The sequence below is a fragment of the Asterias rubens genome, chromosome 11, assembly GCF_902459465.1.
Source record: "Asterias rubens chromosome 11, eAstRub1.3, whole genome shotgun sequence".
NCBI lineage: Eukaryota > Metazoa > Echinodermata > Asteroidea > Forcipulatida > Asteriidae > Asterias > Asterias rubens.
The window spans coordinates 6,044,240-6,065,002 of NC_047072.1; the positions used below are offsets into that span (position 1 = coordinate 6,044,240).

General features: G+C 35.4%; 1 protein-coding gene across 4 annotated transcripts; it reads left to right on the forward strand.

Moving 5' to 3' along the window:
- Positions 1-11,169: 11,169 nt before the first annotated feature.
- Positions 11,170-20,736, forward strand: LOC117296836 (NLR family CARD domain-containing protein 4-like). Of its 4 annotated transcripts, none has more exons than XM_033779910.1 (6): positions 11,170-11,307; positions 12,149-12,274; positions 12,438-12,603; positions 13,484-13,600; positions 14,254-14,334; positions 16,964-20,736. In XM_033779910.1, the coding sequence occupies exons 3-6, from the start codon at positions 12,450-12,452 to the stop codon at positions 19,165-19,167; spliced, it is 2,556 nt and encodes an 851-aa protein (XP_033635801.1). In that variant the 5' UTR covers positions 11,170-11,307; positions 12,149-12,274; positions 12,438-12,449; the 3' UTR covers positions 19,168-20,736. The 4 variants fall into 4 exon arrangements, with proteins under 4 accessions (XP_033635801.1, XP_033635803.1, XP_033635802.1 ...); XM_033779912.1 differs by having other exon boundaries at positions 13,487-13,600; XM_033779911.1 differs by having other exon boundaries at positions 11,170-11,303.
- The last annotated feature ends 27 nt before the right edge of the window (positions 20,737-20,763 follow it).

The following is a 20,763-nucleotide window of genomic DNA, read 5'->3' on the forward strand; positions in this document are numbered from 1 at the left end:
ATACCGAAGTGCGTCGACGCCATGTTTCTGGGAGTGTATGTGTGTATGACATGTGGATCTCGGATCCCACACACACAGGTCGCACAGCGCGTAATCCAGTCGTTATGGAAACGCCCTGTGGTCACCTTAACGACGTCACCGCTTCACTTGCAAATAGTGTTTGTCCAGTGCCTTTAAAAAGCAAGAAGCTGCATATCTCAAAAACTAATTTCAACTCTCATTTTTTTGTTCACCCTCCATTCCTCCAATACTCAACAGTGTGACAAGTTACTCCTTTTTTGTAAGTTAGTTGATCACAATTAAACTGTACAATCACAAGTAAAATGTCAAGCGATATTTATGTGAATCCTTGTTCTAGTTCTATCCAACCATTCATTTAAAAACAAATGTTTTTCACAGGCCAAAGCGCCCAATACAAAGGCAGTGTACCCCTGTAAAGGGTCTAGCTACTCTTTGTAGGGCAAAAAGCACATTGTCAACCTTACACAGTTTGAAGATAATGATAGTAGAAAGCTTCTGAGAAAGTTTTTGAGAAATTAGTTATACGATGTCATGCAAATAATGTTTGTATCAGTGATCATGAGACAAAAATTATTTTAGCATGTAAAAACGTATTTGCATGACATTGTTTTACTCATTTCTAAAAAACTACAGCACCTCAGCAACTTATATTTTAAGCAACGCTTTCTACTATCATTATCTTCAAACTGTGTAAGTTTAATGTAAATCTGTGGACATTGTGTTTTGTGTTACAAAAAGTACCCAAATCCTTTAAGTTGGATCATTATCAACAACAAAAAGTAGCTAACAAAAATAAATTATAACTTCTATTTTGGGGTTCTTTGTATCTTATATTTTTTGGTTTCTTTGGATTTGTTGTTTTGCTGATGGTTTTTTAGAATTAACATGTGGTCTTACTTTGCCATTTGACATGGCATGCCTGTCAGAATCATGAGTGTGTAATTAACAATTGGATTATTATACAAAACCAAAATAATTCTAATTTGTATTTTAGTTTAAATAAAGGAATGATCTTCCCTATTTTATTTATTTAATCTTTTCTTGTTCATCCGATTATGTCTTTTGGGTCAAACCTTCACACATTGCAAAAACTGAGATGTTAAATTTGAAACCATGGGTGTTGTCAAAGATAGATACCAAAAACAGAATCTAAATTAACATTATAAGCCAGATTCATACTTCCTGCGAAAGCTGCGAATGCGATACAAATTTTGTTGTCACAATTTGCAACAAATAATTTGCATCAGTTGACTTGTGCTGAAGCCAAAAGTCTGAACCGGGCTTCAGTGTGCTAAAACAACACCAATGTTATTGTTTTTGCAGATGTTAGTGCTATTTTAACACCATACTATATTGTGTGACTGTTGATTTTCTCTTATGTATTTGTCACAACACCCATTTTGATGTCCGATGTCCCTGCTGGATGGGTGTACAATGTTTGTATTGTGGTGGTTACTTCTTGGGTTAAACATCCCAAGTTAGACCTGTACGTGGCTGGGGTAAATAGGGCCAATAATTGCTACATGATAAAACTCTAGTCACAGACTTGATCACAAAAACTTCTTAAATGTTTGCACACCCGTTTAAAGGAATTGTGTATGTCGTGAGCAATATAGAGTAATTAATCATAGTGGAATAGACCTTTTGAAAATACTTGGTATGGCGTGTTAGGCGTGGAATGAGGCGCATGCTGGTCTGCTAGACCAGCATGCGCCTCATTTCACAGTTAGCGCTTTCGCAATGGGTGTTTGCGAAAAGGTCTGTGGCAATGAAAAATGTATTTAGTGATCGCGACTAAAAACCTGCCAAAGATACATGTCCATGGTTTTGTTTACCCTCTTCTAGCCAGATTCGAACACTGTCGTGTCGCATTACAGGGGATCCAGTTTGGGTTGCTAATTTCAGTTTGAGCTTTCTGCCTCCCTAGTCGACAGTCTGACCGGACAGGACAGCACAACAGGTCCCAATTTCATAAAGCCTGTTAGCACACAAAAACTTGCTAAGCACAGAAAAGTATTGCTTAACAGAAAGAGGTTACCATCCAAAATGACATTAAGTTTGCAATATTGTGACTGGTGCACCGCTCATTTTTTGCTTAGCAAAGAAATTTATCCAGCAGTATTTTCTGCTATTAGCAGCTTTATGAAATTGGGCCCAGTATCTAGGCCTAAAGATAAACAAATGCAAGAATCAGCCTCCATTGGGAAAACGCCAATATGCTAAAAATTAATCTAGGCATTGTTAAGTAATGCTTTGCTAAATACTGTTCTCATCAACATTTCTACTGTTCTTCAAAGCTAACACTTGCAGTGAGTTTCCTTCTATAAAACTCTAAGGTACAAAATAATTTTGTTTCAAAATGTTTTTCCCAAATTAAAAAATACTCTTTTATTTCATTATAAACTATGATAATTCAGTCAGATGCATTGCACTCTGTACATTAAATTTAATTTTGAATTAGCTGATGCAAACTGCTTACAATGTATACCAATCAAAAGGCCTTATGGTATACATTAAAACAAAGTTTGACCCTAGAAGAGTCTTTAGAAAAATTAAATTGTTTAATTTGATCAATATTATTTATTAAGACCAACATGCGTAGCATATTCTGCTCATACTTTTCCGAAGGCGCTATGGGAATGAAAATAGTGCTTTAGTTACTTTAGAGGGATCCTTACATGATTTAAAGGCACTGAACTAGACTTGTGGACAAGTCGTTAATGGCCCCACGCGATGAGATAGTCGAGTTGTGGCAGTGCTCTATCGCGAACTGCTGCTCCACTGGACTATCTCATCGCAGTGGACCGTTAATGACTTGTCCACAAGCATAATGAAGTCATGGTGGTAAAATGTGAGCCTGGACGCTGCATAAACATTTAAAAATAATTATTCATTAATTTATTTTCATAAAGTGAATAATTAACTAAAAACGTTTATGTAACGCTAGATTTCTGCAAACTACTTTGCACACCATGACTAGAACTCTTTTCCCAAAATACGACATTGCCAAATTTCGGAGCCAGTCTTGAATATTACAACAAAACCAATGCTGTTGCTGGAAACAGCCCCGGGGCCATGAATGTCAAGTGGCTCCCTAACTAAGCTAAAGACATGTAAAAGAAATCATAAGACAAGTGTTACTATTTGACCATACCAATATTTGATTAGGAAAAGTCTCCTGAACTGTGACTAGGGATTCTGTTACTGTACCTGAATTTCGTAAAGTCCTACAGAACCATTTTCTCTATTTTAAGTGATTTTTCTTGGGCTATGATTCGGTACTGAGGTTCAGTTGTGCATAATAAAGTAGGACAAATATTGACAATTTAGATGAGCATCAAATGTTTTACTAGATTGAAGTGGATCTTTTGATGTGAAAAAACATATTATTCGTTATTATTCAAGATTTATGTTTTGAAATAAACAGCTAGAAAGAATATAAAATTTGTCTGTTACCTCACCTTTTATATATTTGCGTTTTTCGACCCACAAGTTCAAACAACCTGAAAGTTTCACAACCTGAAAATGAAAAGGTTAAAACATTAGATTCTGAAAAGATGTTGGTATATATTGTGGACACAAAAGCAAATTAAGTCTCAAGTATTTGATAATAAAAGCATTCTTGACAGAACTGAATTTTGAAAAAAAAGTTTGTATAATTTGTTTGTATAGATTCAGTGTCTCAATGAGGATTCTTGTTATTGTTAAAATAATTTGCGATAAAGCTTTATACATTTTCTTTGAAACGAAATTGTAAATTGAATTAAATTAAATTTAAAAATTAGCGGCCTCCTCCATTTCCCCATACAGCCGTCCTTCCTCACCATTGTCAGAAATGTGTTTTGGAATAAAACTTCTAAAGGTTATTGGTCAGTTCTGAAAATATTGAAAACTTAATTGTGTTTTGTTTTTTTGTGACTGGAGAGGGCATATTGAATGATAAGTATCAGCCTTCTGAGATTGTTGCTAAGTAAGATGAACTAAACATGTGCTTTTGTGAGGTTTTCCATGTCTTTCAAACACCTTACAATAATACGATTAATTAAGCCTAAACATTAAAATCCACTCTCTAAAAAAATAATCTATCTAAAAATAGTCCATGTTTTCCATCTCTTTCAAACAACAAACAATAATATGATAAATTAAGCCTAACATTTAAGACCACTATCTAAAAAGAATCGCCTGCCTTGTAGCTATAATGGGAAACTCGGTATTAATAGGTAATTCTAGGCCTAATTTGACTGTTTTGCATTATTCTGAACAAGTATACTAAGTAATCCTATTCTAAAAACATTTGTTTAAAGGTATTTAGATAATTTATTTGTTTTGGAAATAATCCCATTATTAGGCCTAAAATAAACAAAATTAATGCTATCACTATCATATATTAATTACAGGAAAACAATTTTTGGTGTTAAAACCAGTCGTGGGGAAATAATCTTATTTCATAGGCCTGTACATTTAATAATAATAATAATAATAATAATAATAATAATAATAATAATAATAATAATAATAATAATAATAATAATAATAATAATAATAATAATAATAATAATAATAATAATAATAATAATAATAATAATAATAATAATAATAATAATAATAATAATAATAATAATAATAATAATAATAATAATAATAATAATAATAATAATAATAATAATAATAATAATAATAATAATAATAATAATAAGACTTGTAATGCGCACATATCCACCCTGCTGGGTGTTCAAGGCGCAGTAAAGCCAAAAACAAAACAAAAAACAAAACACAACACAAAGAAAAACAGAAACAACAAAATTAGTCATTGAAAAACCTGTGACATAAGATAAGTTTTGAGAAGAGACTTGAATTTTGCGGTACAAACACAAGATCGAAGATTAAGTGGTAGAGAATTCCAGATGCGTGGCGCGGCTGAAGAAAAAGACCTTTGTTTGGGTGTCACATTCTGATTAAAATTGCATATTGGCCTACTTCAAGGAAGACATGGAATGGAATTAGGAAAAACAGTCATTAGGCCTAGGCCTACTTCAATTTCATTTAAACTATAATAATAGTATTTGACTTATCATCTATTGGAAACAAATCTTGTTTTATTTATTTTATTCATTTATTTCTTTATGATTTCAACTGTGAATAAGAAATGTAGGCATACTTCAATGAAAAAGGCATAGCACTTTGAAAAAGAGTCACTATAAATAAGGAAACTCATAATACCTGGAACTGTTGGTTAGGCTTGTCATCTACTTCAATATTATACTAATTAGAAGAAATGTATTTTGGTGTTAGACTTATCATCTATACCATCTAGTTAGACCTTCATTTATTTCTCTTTTTTTGCAATTAGTGAATAACATTTAAATGTAGGCCTACTTCAAGGAAAAATGCCTGGCATTTTTAAAAGTAGTCGTTAGTCTACTTCAAAATCATATAAATTCGAAGAAAAGCATGATGGTGTCAAGCTTATCATCTGTTGGAAAAACATCTTATTTTAGGCCTTCATTTAATTCTTTAATTTTTTTTATTAACAGTTAAATGTAGGCCTAGACATACTTCAAGGAAAGGGGCCTGACATTTCAGAGGGGGGGGGGGGGGTGGTCATTAAGCCTATTGCTTTAAATTCATGTTACCCAGAAATATGGGTTAGACTTGTCATCTATTGAAAAATAATCTTATTTTAAGCCGTTATTTTCTTAAAATACAGATTGAAAGCTAATTACCATGTAGACCACCTGCATAAATGTAGTAAGTGTAATCTTGAATCAATTAGAAGATTTGCTTTTAGAGGTAGGCCTAAATTTATAATACTTGTACTGGGCCTCAAACAAGATATTCTTATGCTAAACTAGGCTAAACTAAGATAGGCCTACAAGATGTTCTTATGCTAAACTAGGCCAAACTAAGATAGGCCTACAAGATATTCTTATGCTAAACTAGGCTAAACTAAGATAGGCCTACAAGATGTTCTTATGCTAAACTAGGCTAAACTACGATAGGCCTACAAGATGTTCTTATGCTAAACTAGGCTAAACTACGATAGGCCTACAAGATGTTCTTATGCTAAACTAGGCTAACCTAAGATAGGCCTACAAGATATTCTTATGCTAAACTAGGCTAAGCTAAGATAGGCCTACAAGATGTTCTTATGCTAAACTAGGCTAAACTAAGATAGGCCTACAAGATGTTCTTATGCTAAACTAGGCTAAACTAAGATAGGCCTACAAGATGTTCTTATGCTAAACTAGGCTAAACTAAGATAGGCCTACAAGATGTTCTTATGCTAAACTAGGCTAAACTACGATAGGCCTACAAGATGTTCTTATGCTAAACTAGGCTAAACTAAGATAGGCCTACAAGATGTTCTTATGCTAAACTAGGCTAAACTAAGATAGGCCTACAAGATGTTCTTATGCTAAACTAGGCTAAACTAAGATAGGCCTACAAGATGTTCTTATGCTAAACTAGGCTAAACTAAGATAGGCCTACAAGATGTTCTTATGCTAAACTAGGCTAAACTACGATAGGCCTACAAGATGTTCTTATGCTAAACTAGGCTAAACTAAGATAGGCCTACAAGATGTTCTTATGCTAAACTAGGCTAACCTAAGATAGGCCTACAAGATATTCTTATGCTAAACTAGGCTAAGCTAAGATAGGCCTACAAGATGTTCTTATGCTAAACTAGGCTAAACTAAGATAGGCCTACAAGATGTTCTTATGCTAAACTAGGCTAAACTAAGATAGGCCTACAAGATGTTCTTATGCTAAACTAGGCTAAACTAAGATAGGCCTACAAGATGTTCTTATGCTAAACTAGGCTAAACTAAGATAGGCCTACAAGATGTTCTTATGCTAAACTAGGCTAAACTAACATAGGCCTCCAAGATATTCATATGCTAAACTAGGCTAAACTAAGATAGGCCTACATTGATGTTACAGGCCTGCATCAATTCGAGTCTTGAATAGAATTAGTTTGCTGCAGAAACAATGGGAATAATGTGGTACTAAAGAAAAAGGAAAAACAATATAATTACCTATGAGTGTAATGGTGATTCTTCATCATATCCTCAGCGTCTTGGTGGTAGAACTGGTTTATTTGTTTTTATTTCCAACATTTTGTTAATTTTGTTTTAAAATCCAACACTTTCAGTTTAATTTTGATTTGAAAATCTCTTCAATTACAATAATAGACAAAATTGACAAAATAATAGACAAAATTGACAAATCAAAGAACTTCATGGACACCAAACTCCTTTTGCCCTCACCAAACATTAAAAAAGTTTGTTGTGTCTATAGAGGGCGCTATTCAAGGAGGGCGCTATTCAAGGAGGCCTATAGGCCTTAAAATAGAAAATTATTATGGGATGCCTTCTAAATACATGAGTCCATAAGCTCTGATACATATAGGCCTAGTACAGATGGGTCCATATGCCTTAAAATACATAAAGATGGGTCAAATTAATTATCTTAAGATGCGCCTCTTAAGATGAATAATTTGACACATCAACCCTAATGCAGATATGAGGATTAAGAATTCCTCATCAGATGAGCCAATAATAGGCAGGAAGAGATCATCATAATGATACAAGGATCAAAACCTACAACTCAAGATTTCTCAGAGCCCTAAACATGAACACAACACAAATGAGATTTTATTTCTATGACCCTACTTAAATATACCTCAAAGTTTGCTAATAACAAGACGACAGCTCCATCTAATAGGAGGAGAATATTTGGACTGACCAATTCTGGGGATTAAGGATTCCTCAGATGAGCCAATATGTGTAAGAAGAGATCAGATACACTTGATACAGAGATTAAATGCTACACTTCTCAACAAAAATAATTTCTCAGAACACTAACCCAAGTGAGATTATATTTATATGACCCTACTTTAGGAGGGGATTATTTGTATTGACCAGTTCTGGATATTAAGGATTCCTCAGATGAGCCAATAATTTATAGGCAGGAAGAGATCAGATAGGCTACACTTGATACAAAGATTAAATCCTACACTACCCATAAAACATAATTTCTCAGAACCCTAACCCAAGTGAGATTATATTTGACCTGTTTACCTGATGGCGACCACAAAGTTTTTAAATATTAACGAGTCTATTAATTAAGAGGATATTGTTTGTATTGACCAATTATGAGGATTGAGGATTCCTCAGATCGTCCAATATGGGCAGGAAGAGATAAGATTACAGCTCATCAATTATAATTTCTCAGAGCCCTAACACAAGTGAAACTATATTTATGACCCTACTTCAATTTACCCCAAACAGCTCCAACTATTAAGAGAAGATTTATATTGACAAATTCTGAGGAATAAGGACTCTTCAGATGAGCCAGTAGAAGGAGATCAGACACACAAGGTACAAAGAAAAACATGTAACTCATCAACCATGAATTATGTGAACCCTAAAGATTAAAACCTACCACTCATGAACCAATGATGTCTCAAAACCCTAACACAAGAGAGATATCTCCATGACCTTACTATTTTTGTAAACAAATCTTTTAGGGAGAATACACACATTTTACAAACTACAACAGCTGTAATTAAAATTTGATATTATTTGTATTGACCAATTTCGAGGATTAAAGAATTCCTCACATGATCGAGTCAATGGTCAGATAAGATCAGCATACACATGCTACAAAGATTAAAAGCCTATACACTAACCATGGTTTAAAAACATTCAAGTCATCAACCATGAATTCTCAAGACCCTAACACAAAAGCAAGACAAGGTTTTCAAAAGAACCTAACTTCCTACCCAGTAGATATACACGTCCTACGTGTTACCGAAAACCAAATAATATTCAATTTAGTTGTTGTTGTGTTACTCAATACAGGAGCCTTTACCTGCTGTTAGTAAACACATCTTCTAAGGAGACCACAAATTTTAACATGACAGCAGCTTCACTATATTAGTGGAGAGGATTAATGTATTACCAATATTATTATGAGGATTAAGAATTCCTCAATAAGGCCATCAGAAAAAAAGAGACAAGACAAAGTACACATCTTACAGTGAGTGTTGCCACAACACATTCACTTGTCCTCATTGAGGGACTGGCATACAGCCAATAGATAACCAATCCTCAATTATGCCAAAAGAAAACAACACACAGAAAAGTAATAATCTTTCGATGTAAGTGTACATCTCTAAGATTTTAAAACTCATGCATACTTCCATCCACTCAAATATTTGCACTTCGTCTATCATTCCTATAAAAAAAAACCTTTAAGGTTGAAACTAAATTTTATATTAAATTGTTTAAAAACAATTATGATACTGAAGGTTTTTACCCTTAATTTCAAACCTATTAATTTTGTTATTAGTTGTTAAGCAGTTTATAATGTCTGTTGTTTATTTTGGTTCTGTAATGTTTGATGTTATGTTGTTGTTGATGTTTGTTTTGTATTTGCACCATTTCATTGTCCATTGCTCATGAACAGAAATGTACGTACTACTCTTCAAAGTCTTTGAACAGCTGTGAATTTGTTCATTTTCCGAAGAGTTTGCTTCCTCTGCGAATACAAGCTTAAAATTATTTAAAACTGCCAAGTCTGTTTTTAATGTCAGTTTAATTCAGTTTAGTTCAGTTTATTTCCACTCAATCAGTGGAATTGAGGAGAATGTGGATTAACTCAACCTTGTTGTCGAAGAGATGATTGACGCATTCTTGGGTCATGACCTCTATTTGTCAACTCCGGAATAAGCCAGGTGTTTCACACAATAGTTCATGTTATACAATTTCCATTGTGTAGTGAGCCTCTACCGCTGCATTCAAGTTCTGTTTTATAATTGTATTAACTTAAGCCAATTACATGTCTAGACCACAAATACCTTCATAACACTGACACAGATTGAACAATTTAAAAATTCACAATTTGTTACATGTTTTAGTTGGCTAGAGCTAGACAGACCCTAAGGTCAGGAATGTTTTGTGCTGAGTTACAACAGCACAGACACACTCATTTTACATGATAGTAACGGTAAAATTCTCAGTAGTAATGTTCCCGTGGCATTTACTAATAATAATTAGCATACATACCCCAAACTCCTCCGGTTTCTCTCGGGCTTTTTTGTAATTCACTTGCAGTTACAACGCTTTGAAAACTCACCAAAATTCTCCGCTGTGTTCATTTTATGAGCCTTCAACGCCAATAGCATTTCATGGTGAACTTGGTCCCGTGAGAAAATTACTGCCTCCAGTGCAAATTTTCCCGGAAATACTATCCTCCGCCGACATTAAAAAGACGCTAGTTCCAGCAGCAAACGTTTCCGGTCAATGTATGAGGATAAAAACGACACATAACGTGAGAAAAGGAAAATTCATTTGAACAAATTCTCACATAATTTTAATAAAGTCAGTTCTGCATTAAAATATCACTGCTACTGAAAAAAGCGCAACAGATTTGGAGTCACTTTTGCGTTTTTCTTCGGGGCGCCGGCGGTTCACTCTAAATTATATCCTTGCGCGTCACTTAAAATTTCATTTTTTGTCCAACAAACTTCTATTATTCTAGTAAAATATTCTCAATAAAAAAATGGCTCAAGGAGGATACATTCTTGTTTGTTTGTTTTGTTTTTTATTTTGAAATCTGAAACAAATTAAAATTGACCTATTTTCCCTTGATGCGAAGGGATACTAACCCCTTCACAACCCACGATGAGTGGAGAATGCCGTCTGCTACAATTTTAGGGGAACCATTTTAAGGCTCGCTATTGGTCAACAGTGTGACAAACCTGCTATCTGATTGGCTAATTAAGAATGCGTTATGCAAATATCCTCACGATGGTCACATGCTGAGCTATTAATAACCGTATCAAAAACAATTGTAAGCGTTGCTCTTGACTGGTTTACTGCTTATTTTGAAGTTAGTAGCAAGTAAGTCGTTTGGTAACCAGTGTTGTGGACTAATATTGAGTATGACTATGATAACCAAGTAAAGTGTTTTTTCCATCATTAGGCTCTACTAGTTTGTGTGGGAGGCCTCCTGGAAACTGGTTGCGAGTCGGGGTGTTTTTTCCTAGAGTTCAGTAGGCCCAGGCCGACGTGACCTACCAAAAGTTTACGGTGCCAAAAATAACGCCCTCTGTTGACAATGTCAATGTCCTCTATGCGGAAATAGGAGTGAAAACTTATTGCCAATTAATTTCATAGGCGTGGCAAAGAAACCCAAATAGTCTTCTCTGCCTGGTAGGACGTCACCCAAACGCCAACTTTCCACTAAAGCCTATCCTCAGAACATCATCCCTTGGAGTGCGTGAGTACAAGTCATAATTATTGATAAAAAAATTTAACTTTGTGCACTCAACCACTTAACATACATTCTCTGTGCGCTCAAAGTTCAGCTTTGTGTTTTGTATTACATTTACAAAGTGCACCAACAACCTGAGTCGGAAGACTTGAAAGCTGAAGCACATTGAGGAAGGGCATCTTATGGATGGATCATGAGATTAGAGAGAACTATACAAGATAATTTCATATAGGAATTGTTAATTGATAAGTTGATACTTGTTCATCTGCATCATCCTCGCAGCTGTGCGTGTCATGTTTTCGAGTAGCCCCACTTGTGTGGTCAAGGCTAGCTGAATCCTTAAGGATTCAGCTAGCCTTTTGGCCAAACAAGTGGGGCTAGTTTTTGAGGTACTACATGTAGGCCTATGCCCTTTTCTGAAAACCAATAAAACATCAAGCACAACTACTCCATTGGTGACAGTATAATTCAGACAGTAAGTGAAGAAAGAGATCTTGGGGTAATCATCCATCAGTCACTAAATGCAAGTACCCACTGTGCGAAGGCAGTCAAAAGCGCATACAGAGTCCTAGGCCTAATCAACAGAACCATTACGAACAAAGACAAAACAACAATCATCAGACTATACATAGAACTGGTTAGACCACACCTAGATTACTGTGTACAGGCGTGGAGGCCTCATCTTCAAAGGGACATTGACCTAATAGAAAGAGTGCAAAAGAGAGCATTGCGAATGATTGGAGGTCTATCTCACCTAGACTACGTTCACAGACTCACAGTTCCAAACAATGCATGTGTTGATCTATTGTTTTAGAACATTTCTTTGATTTTTTTCTCTCAAAATTAGGTTTGTCAAACAATGACTTTGTAATGGTTAGAACTACTAACTACACCCATCAGTGAAGATGTTTCATCTGTTGGACTATTGGGTGAATGAGCCTGGCTAAAGCACTAATTGGTCCTTGAATTGAAGGTAAGAGACTGCATCATAATATAACTGACCAGTATTTCATGAACTTTGACATAATCAAAATTAGATTACTGTTTTGATCCATATAAGAATGATAAACATTAAAACAATCTGTCATCTGAGCATGGAGGTAGATCTGAGTAAATGTCTTTCTTTAAATCCTAAGATTGTGTCAGATATGGCTGACCAGAGTGGGGAGACCATGGAAGAGGAGGAGATGGCCAGACAATCTCAAGAACCAGAACAAAGATCGAGAGCTGTTGTTGAAAACATTCAACCGTTGCCAGAAACAAGAGACTTAGTGAGAGCAGAAAACACACAAATGCTTCAAGGTATAAACTTAAGGTATAAAGGTATAAACTGTGATTAGTATCAATCTGTACGCAGGATTTGAAAATGAATATGTGACGATGAGTTGGGATAAAATATATGTCTAAACCAATGTAATTATTTCTTTGATTTGATTTCTTGTGTTATTCCGCACACTTACTTAAGAATACACCTATAACCCTAGAGAAGGGTTACAACAATATTTTTAAAACTAATACAAACAAAGAGTTAGTAAAGAGCATTCTTTGTTTTAACCTAATTATTTGTAGTATGAATTTCCTTTAACAAAATTATAAACGAAAAATTAAAAAGCAAATCTATGCAAAAGTACTCGGCTATATGTGGCACAAAACCTTTTTCCGAGGGTCAAGAGCATTAGAAAAATAATTTTCTTGCATTTAGGCCTATGTTTGTAATTCTTAAATTCAACAGTATCATGCAGTTTTTCTAAAAGAATAATACTTTGGACAAGAACATACAAAATGCATCCATTTCTTTTTAGTGTGGACAGATATGTTGATGAATTCTAAACTAATTCTAGCCAGATAATTTCTGTATTGAATATTATTTATAGAAAGAAAAAATTAAATTAAACAGAAGAAAACAAGTTGGTTTTAATTCTTCACTTAACGTACATCCTTGGTTCATTTTTATTGACAGCGTATTTGTTTAGTTTGTAACTTGCCTTACATGTAGCTATCAAAAAATTCATTGCTGACTTGGCAACGATTATGACAATCATGTAAGTCGCCTTAAAATTCAACAAATTTTCAATTTCCATGTAATTTGTTTGTTAACAGTAGATTGTACGGCTATAATTGATATAAAAACAGACTGTAAAATAACCAGTAAACTATTGCATTTTTTCTTCATTGCCAACAGCAGGAGGTGTGATGCAATCTACGTCTCTACACCACACAGTAGGCAGCGGTAATTTGGCTGTTAGCAATCCTAGCCACTGTACAATCAACTATGTACATCTGAAGCCAGGAGCAACAGGTAAGCCACAAACATTACCAACTTCTGTCAATTTTGTTTTAGAAGATTTGGGTACTTTTTGTAACACAAAAACCAATGTCCACAGATTGACTTACACGGTTTGAAGATACAGATAATAGGAAAGCCTACCTTAAAATAAATACTTGCTGAAGTTTTGTAGTTTTTTAGAATTGAATAAAACCATGTCACTAAGACAAAAATAATTTTCGCGATTTGTTTTGCTCATTTCTCAGAAACTACAGCGACTCAGCAAGTAATGTTTTAAGGAAGCTTTCTACCCTTTAAGTACCATGTTAAGAAAACTAACCTCGAGTCTCAAAAACATTTTTAAAACATCAATGAAAACTGGTTATAATTGAAAACTGGTTATAATTGTGGATATGGTTTGTTTTGATTGTTTTGATTGTGTTAAATATCATATAGAGGACTTTGGTAGTTGGGACAGTTTTGTATAAAGTCAATGAATATATTGTGATAAGTTTTGCAGTGACACCATCAAAAGTAATGTCTGTAAAATGAGTTAGTAATGAATCAAATTCTATATCTAGATTGGCATCTGTCATGCCAAAATCAGTTAAGCTTCACAACAATTTTCTCCACCGTTTTCAATTTTAATTTGTTAGCCAAATTCTCTCTTTAACTTTGTCTTCCAGAGGATGTTTTACCTGCATTTGAGAATTTAACTGCCTCATCAAAACAGAAACAAGCTTCGGATTCAGCAGTGAAACCAACAGGTAATTTACTCAATCAGAAACATGTCAATCTAAGATAGTCATGCCTAAAGGAACATAACAGAATTGTTTTTATAACAAAACTGTTGCTGGCAGTGTAAGCACTTTTTGTTATCCACCATGTACATAAACTGACAAACCTGATGAAGTTTGAGATCCATCGACTATCTCGGTCGCGAGAAAAAAAAAGTGAAAACAACGATCACACAGTTTGCATGTTTTTTTTTTTTTTAAATGAATAGAACGCTCACTGTGCAATAAACACCAAATGGGGAAGTAGTTTTATTTATTTCTCTTCAAATATGACATTTCATATGGAATATTTCAAGGGATGTTTTCTACTATCATCATCTTTGACGATTTTTCCTTACCAATTCTGTAATGTTCCTTTAATAGTCTCAAAGATTTGACAAAGTCTGTTTTCATTTGAAATTCAACTTTGATATTATAAGCAAAACACATTATTTAAAGAATTTAATCTTCTCGGTTTAACCATGGGCATTTTCTTCCACCATTGGTTTGACTTATTACTTGTAGCGTCTTTCAGAAAAAAAGAAAAAGTAATTTTGTCTGAAATAGCACCAATATTGAAAAGTTTCGCCAAGACAAACCAGAAATGTTCAAATATGAATTGTAGAAGTATCATAAACAAAATTATGTTTCATTCTCAAGGAAAAAAACATATTGAAGGCTTATAGGATTTGAGGCATTGCATGGTGAGGTATCAATATATATATTTGGTTTGTGTGTTTACTTGCAGGGTAGAGTTTGTTCTTAGAGAACTGTCTTTCATTATTCTACTACCGCGGAGTAGATGTTCGGGAGACTTCTCAGTTCTGAAAAGAACTCCTGCTTTTTAACTACTGGGGTGGGCAGAAAGTATAGAAAATTGGCTGGGACTACTACTTTAGCTTATAGAATCGTTAATAACTGTACTACCACGGAGTCAGTTCTTGAATTGGTCTTAATTGTTCAACTAGCTTGCTCTAGAGTCATTGTCAGGAGACTGAAGGGATGTTATAATGTAACAATTCATAAATACCTCGGACAGTTTCGATATTCCTATTTGTGAAGAGCGCGTCACGTGGGTATAGTATAAACCTTTGTTTATGACCGGTAAAAAGTGTTAATTCATGGGCATGACACGTGACCTTGTACCTGTTCTTGTAAGACAGTTTCTTCATTCCTATTGGTCCAGAGCAAAGGCTGAAACAGTTGTGCCACATCACGCGATACGCACCACGCGCACAGTATTCCCTTATAAGGAGTTGTTTACCCGAAGGCGGCGGAGGGCTTTACCATTTCATAGCTGGAGGGGTGTTGTGTTGAAAGAAATCATTTAACAATTTTTATTTTTGCATTTATTTTACTTTTTGACCAAAGAGTGATGATGTTTTTTACCGAAAAGGTATTTTTGAATGGGAATCAAAGTGTGTTGAATTGGTTTTCAACTAGTGGTTTAAACCCGCCGAGGCCTGGTTCTTTATAATTTACCTTGACTTCGTCTCAGTAAAAATATCAAGAACCAGCCCCCGATTTCACAAAGCTATGCGAAGTGTCGCAAGTGCAAGTTGCGACCGGTTACACGTCGTAAGTTTTGATGCGTATGGAATCCATTTCATCAAAGTTACGATGCGTTGGATACGTCGCAAGTTCCTTGACAATGAGGAAGAACACGTCGTAAGTTACGACGACCCATAGGGTCGTCGTAAGAATGCTATGTTTCATTTGTTTACGTACAAAATGCATGAAAGGACATAACAATTACCACACGTAACTTCCGTGAACCAATCGGGAAGACACAAGTTTTAGTTTAGTTTAGTTTTATGTGACTTACACTGGCATAAAAATATAGAAATACAAATCGATACGAAAAAAAAAATAAAGAATCGAATGCCGCCGCCGCGTGCGCCTTGAATAAAGGCTAGGTAACTTGCAGCACCTAGACAACAAATGGAAATTTACCCCCCCCCCCAAAAAAAAAAGGGACGGGTAAAAGAAAAGAAAACAAACACATGCATAAAAAACGAACACACATAAACTAAAACAACTAAACAAATAAATAATTATAAACCAAAAAACAAAAAAATACCTATTAAACACTAGTCCGAAACGGTTGAGTGTCTGCCATCTTGAATGAACTATAATACACGACTGTTTCATGACCAAGTTGTACACAACATAAAACAGCCGCAGAACTTTAGCAGTTCATCCTCGTCCAAAGGGTAGTTTTTATTAAGAGTGAAAATGGTTTGAGTTGCGACTCGTCGCGCTTACGACGTGTTTGGTGAAATTGATTGTGGAACTCGTCGCAGCTGCGACGTGTCTTAGGTCTGCGACGCATCGCAAACCCTACGATGCGTCGCTACTTGCGATGAGTTTCGCAGGCCTCGTTGGGACTAAACCACTTGTTGAAAACCTCTTGACCACACATTGATTCCCTTATTTAACGCTGCTATCAGATTGTCAGCAAACAATTATAAATGGATAAATATAAATGGATGGTGTTTTAAGCCACGCCACTCCAGAAATACAAGCTACATTCATCTCTGAATGTTTTTCTGAATTTATTATTGATGTTGTTGAATCAAGATTCATTTTTTTCCATATCACGCTTTTTGTTTTCAATCAGATGATGGAAGTGTGCAAGGAGCCCATCCAACGAAAGATCAAGCCCAGGTCGCTGCAGAGAGCTGTAGAAAGGCAATAAGAACTCATTATAGGAGTACCTATGTGAAACTGATACCATGGGAGGATGATGACACAAAACATATCGAAGATATCTTTACAGAATCAACATTGTGGAAATCTGGAGACAAATTGAAATCTTATAAGGATATTTTCCTGCAGACAACAAGACATGGTGATGGCATAAAACGGGTGATTTTGATTGGGTTAGCTGGTAGAGGGAAGTCTACCATCATAGATAAGATGGCTTATGATTGGGCATGTGGTGAAGCACTGCAGCAGTTTGAGCTTGTATTTGTTATAAGAATGAGGGCAGTTGAACAAAGCACAGAGCTAATTGACTCAATTTTTGAACAAGTTTTAGATGAAGATACTGGTGTAGATAAGAACTCGTTGAGTTCTTTTATCAGTCACAATCAAGACAAAGTACTGATCTTATTTGATGGCTGTGATGAGTTAAAGACCCCTACCCTTGATGAAGCCTCATTTGGTTCAATTCTAAAGATCCTGAACTGTAAGAAAGACAGAGAGTGTTTTGTTGTAGTCACCACTCGCCCCTCTCACTACAACAAATTAGTGACAAGATCATTAATTCAAGAGCCTGTCACACGGGTCAGGGTTGAAGGTTTTGATACGGAAGATATCAAGAAGTATGTGAAGAGATTTTACTCAGAGGAGCACGTTAAAGCTGAAAAGCTTATTCAGATGATCAAATCCTCAAATGTTTTATCTGATTTGGCAAAGAGTCCAATGCTACTTCTGTTGATGTGTATTTTGTGGAGAGAGGATTCTAAACTCCCAGAAACACTGTATCGTATCTACAGTGAGGTATTGGAGTACATATTTCACAGAAAAACTCAAATGTCATCAGATGAGATATCGAAAGTAACAAATGAACTTGGGAAGATTGCCTTGCAGGGTCTTTTTGCTCCAAAACAACAGCTTGCTTTTCCTGAACAAGTGTTTGATGAACCAAATGTGCTTGAATCTGCCATAAAAGCAGGTATTCTTACTAGACACAAAGTCTTGAAGGGAATGAGAAGTCACAACAGCATTGAGTTCCTGCATAAGTCTTTTCAAGAGTGTTGTGCTGGTAAATACTTACAAAGCTTATTAGAAACCAACAAGGTAGAATTCCAGAGGAACCTGGAAGAAATCATCTTTAAAGGTAATGATTTTGAATATGTTTTGCAGTTTTGTGCTGGTGACAATATGGCATGTACTAATGGCATTTTACAAATACTTACTAAAGTACAAAGCCAGACGCTGAAAGGCCTCCACTGCTACTTTGAGGGCCAGTCAAAAGATTTACCCCCCGTGGAGTTCATGAAGAATGTTCTAACAGATCAGATAGACATTCATAAATGGAAAATGGACACTCTTAAGTCATTCATATACTTTCTTAGAAATGTTCATACCCACACAGAGGAAAACAAACAAACTGATTATCTTGACAAGGTACAGTCAGTAGTGATAAGTGGTTGTCACTTGGGTGAGTGTATGTCAGATTTGGTTGACTCTATGAGCTTAATGACGAATCTTTCATTAGTAGAATTGGTTACGTGCACATTGAATGAGAGTACTGAAGAATATTCTGCATTATCAGGAGCAACCTCATCTGCTGCATTATGGGCCTATCACTTCAAGAAGATGAAGAACCTTCAGACGGTCGTCTTGAGTTACTGCTCATTGACAGTTGAAGATATGACACATATTGCTCCTGCACTGTGTGATCTGCCCAACTTGGTTGAATTGGATCTTGAGAAAAATAACCTTGGTGGTTCCGCTGCATTATGGGCCTATCACTTCAAGAAGATGAAGAACCTTCAAAAGCTTGTCTTGAGTTTCTGCTCATTGGTAGATGAAGATATGACACATATTGCTCCTGCACTGTGTGATCTGCCCAACTTGGTTAAATTGGATCTTGGGAAAAACACCCTTGGTGGTTCCGCTGCATTATGGGCCTACCACTTCAAGAAGATGAAGAATCTTCAGAAGCTTGTCTTGAGTTCCTGCTTATTGACAGATGAAGATATGACACATATTGCTCCTGCACTGTGTGATCTGCCCAACTTGGTTGAATTGGATCTTTGGAAAAATAACCTTGGTGGTTCCGCTGCATGGGCCTATCACTTCAAGAACATGTAGAACCTTGAACAGAAGGTTGTCTTGATGGGCTGCTCATTGACAGTTGAAGATAAGACACATTGATTCTGCATTTTGTGATCATCCACCTTGCTGTGTTGTTGATACAGTAAATTCGGGTGGTACAGTTGTATGATATAACAGTGACTTTGTTACACTCTGCACTGCATCATTCCTTGTATGTACTACTGTACATTGTGTAAAGTATCATCACTATACATTGAGATGATGAATAAAGCTTTGGTAGGTTCTGCTGCATATAGTACCGTCACTAAACTAAAGAAGATGAAGAACCTTCATAAGCTTAGCATGGTGTCCTGAAGCTGTGACACACACACAAATTGTATTTGCACTGCCAACTCAGTGGTTGAATTGATTTTTGTTTATCAGTTGATCAAGTGTCCCATGGCTAAGATGTAGTCACAATCGATCATGTCACCATCTGTTATGTATGTAAATAATGGCAAATCTGATATATATATATATTTGTAACTGAACTTTCTTAACAATAATCTTCTATTTTTGTTTATAACCAAACGTTCTCAATTTTATGCAAGAATGCAATCAAATAAGATGTAGTTCAAGGTATAGCAATATCCACTGTCTGTACTATTCAAGCCAAGTACAATTTCGCTGGTGGCTGCCAGTTTGAGGAAAATTATATATAGTCTATGGACCCTCCTACTATAATTAAGTTGATACACCATTTGAAACCATTCAGATGAATGGTTTTTGAATAGTATCAAACAGTTGGTGCCCCAAATGGTTTTTGAATGGTGGTGCAGCTGGTACAGAATCCTATGGGGATTATTTTGAGTGGTGCATCAAGGATCACACTTTGTCATGACTTTGAGTGATAACAGGGGGGTGGGGATCAATCTGCCCCTGGTGACAATCTTAAACCATTTGCCTAAAGTAATGTACAGAGTGTATGCCACAGCTCAAAACCATCTGAATGGTTTTGAGTGGTAGTACAGCTTGTCAGCAACACTGCTCTAAACCATGAGTGTACAAAACCAAAGGGGTTGTAAAGGTTGGTGAATTTTAAATGGTTTTGAATTGTGTATCAGTAGGAGGGGTTCAGCTATTCTGCTGTCATGATGTAAACTTTATTTGTATTGATGGATGTACAGTTCCACAAAGTTATGGGGGTTAGAAACAAGACATGAAATAGACATGTATTCGGTTAAATATAAACATGGAGAAATATTTCAAATAATAAAGGAATTTTTTTGCTGTTAGTCAAGTGCCAATATTAACTTAGAAACTGTTCCATTGCAATTCACCTTTCATTCCAATTTAATTTATTATGCTCACTTTTGTGGTTGTCTAGATGTAGCACCCTGATCTAGATGGAAGTTGCTACTCTGTAAAAGCTCTCTTATTATTTCTTATGTTAAGGGTATTCATATAATATTAATTGAACATACACTGTAGTAATTCTATAGTTGAAAGGCAGGATTTGTAAAGAATGATACTTTTGTTAAAGGGTCTTTGTATGTAATTTTTGTAGGACAAAAAACACAATGTCTATACAGATTTACATTAAACTTACATAGTTTGAAGATAATGAAAGTAGAAAGCTTCCCTGGAAATAAT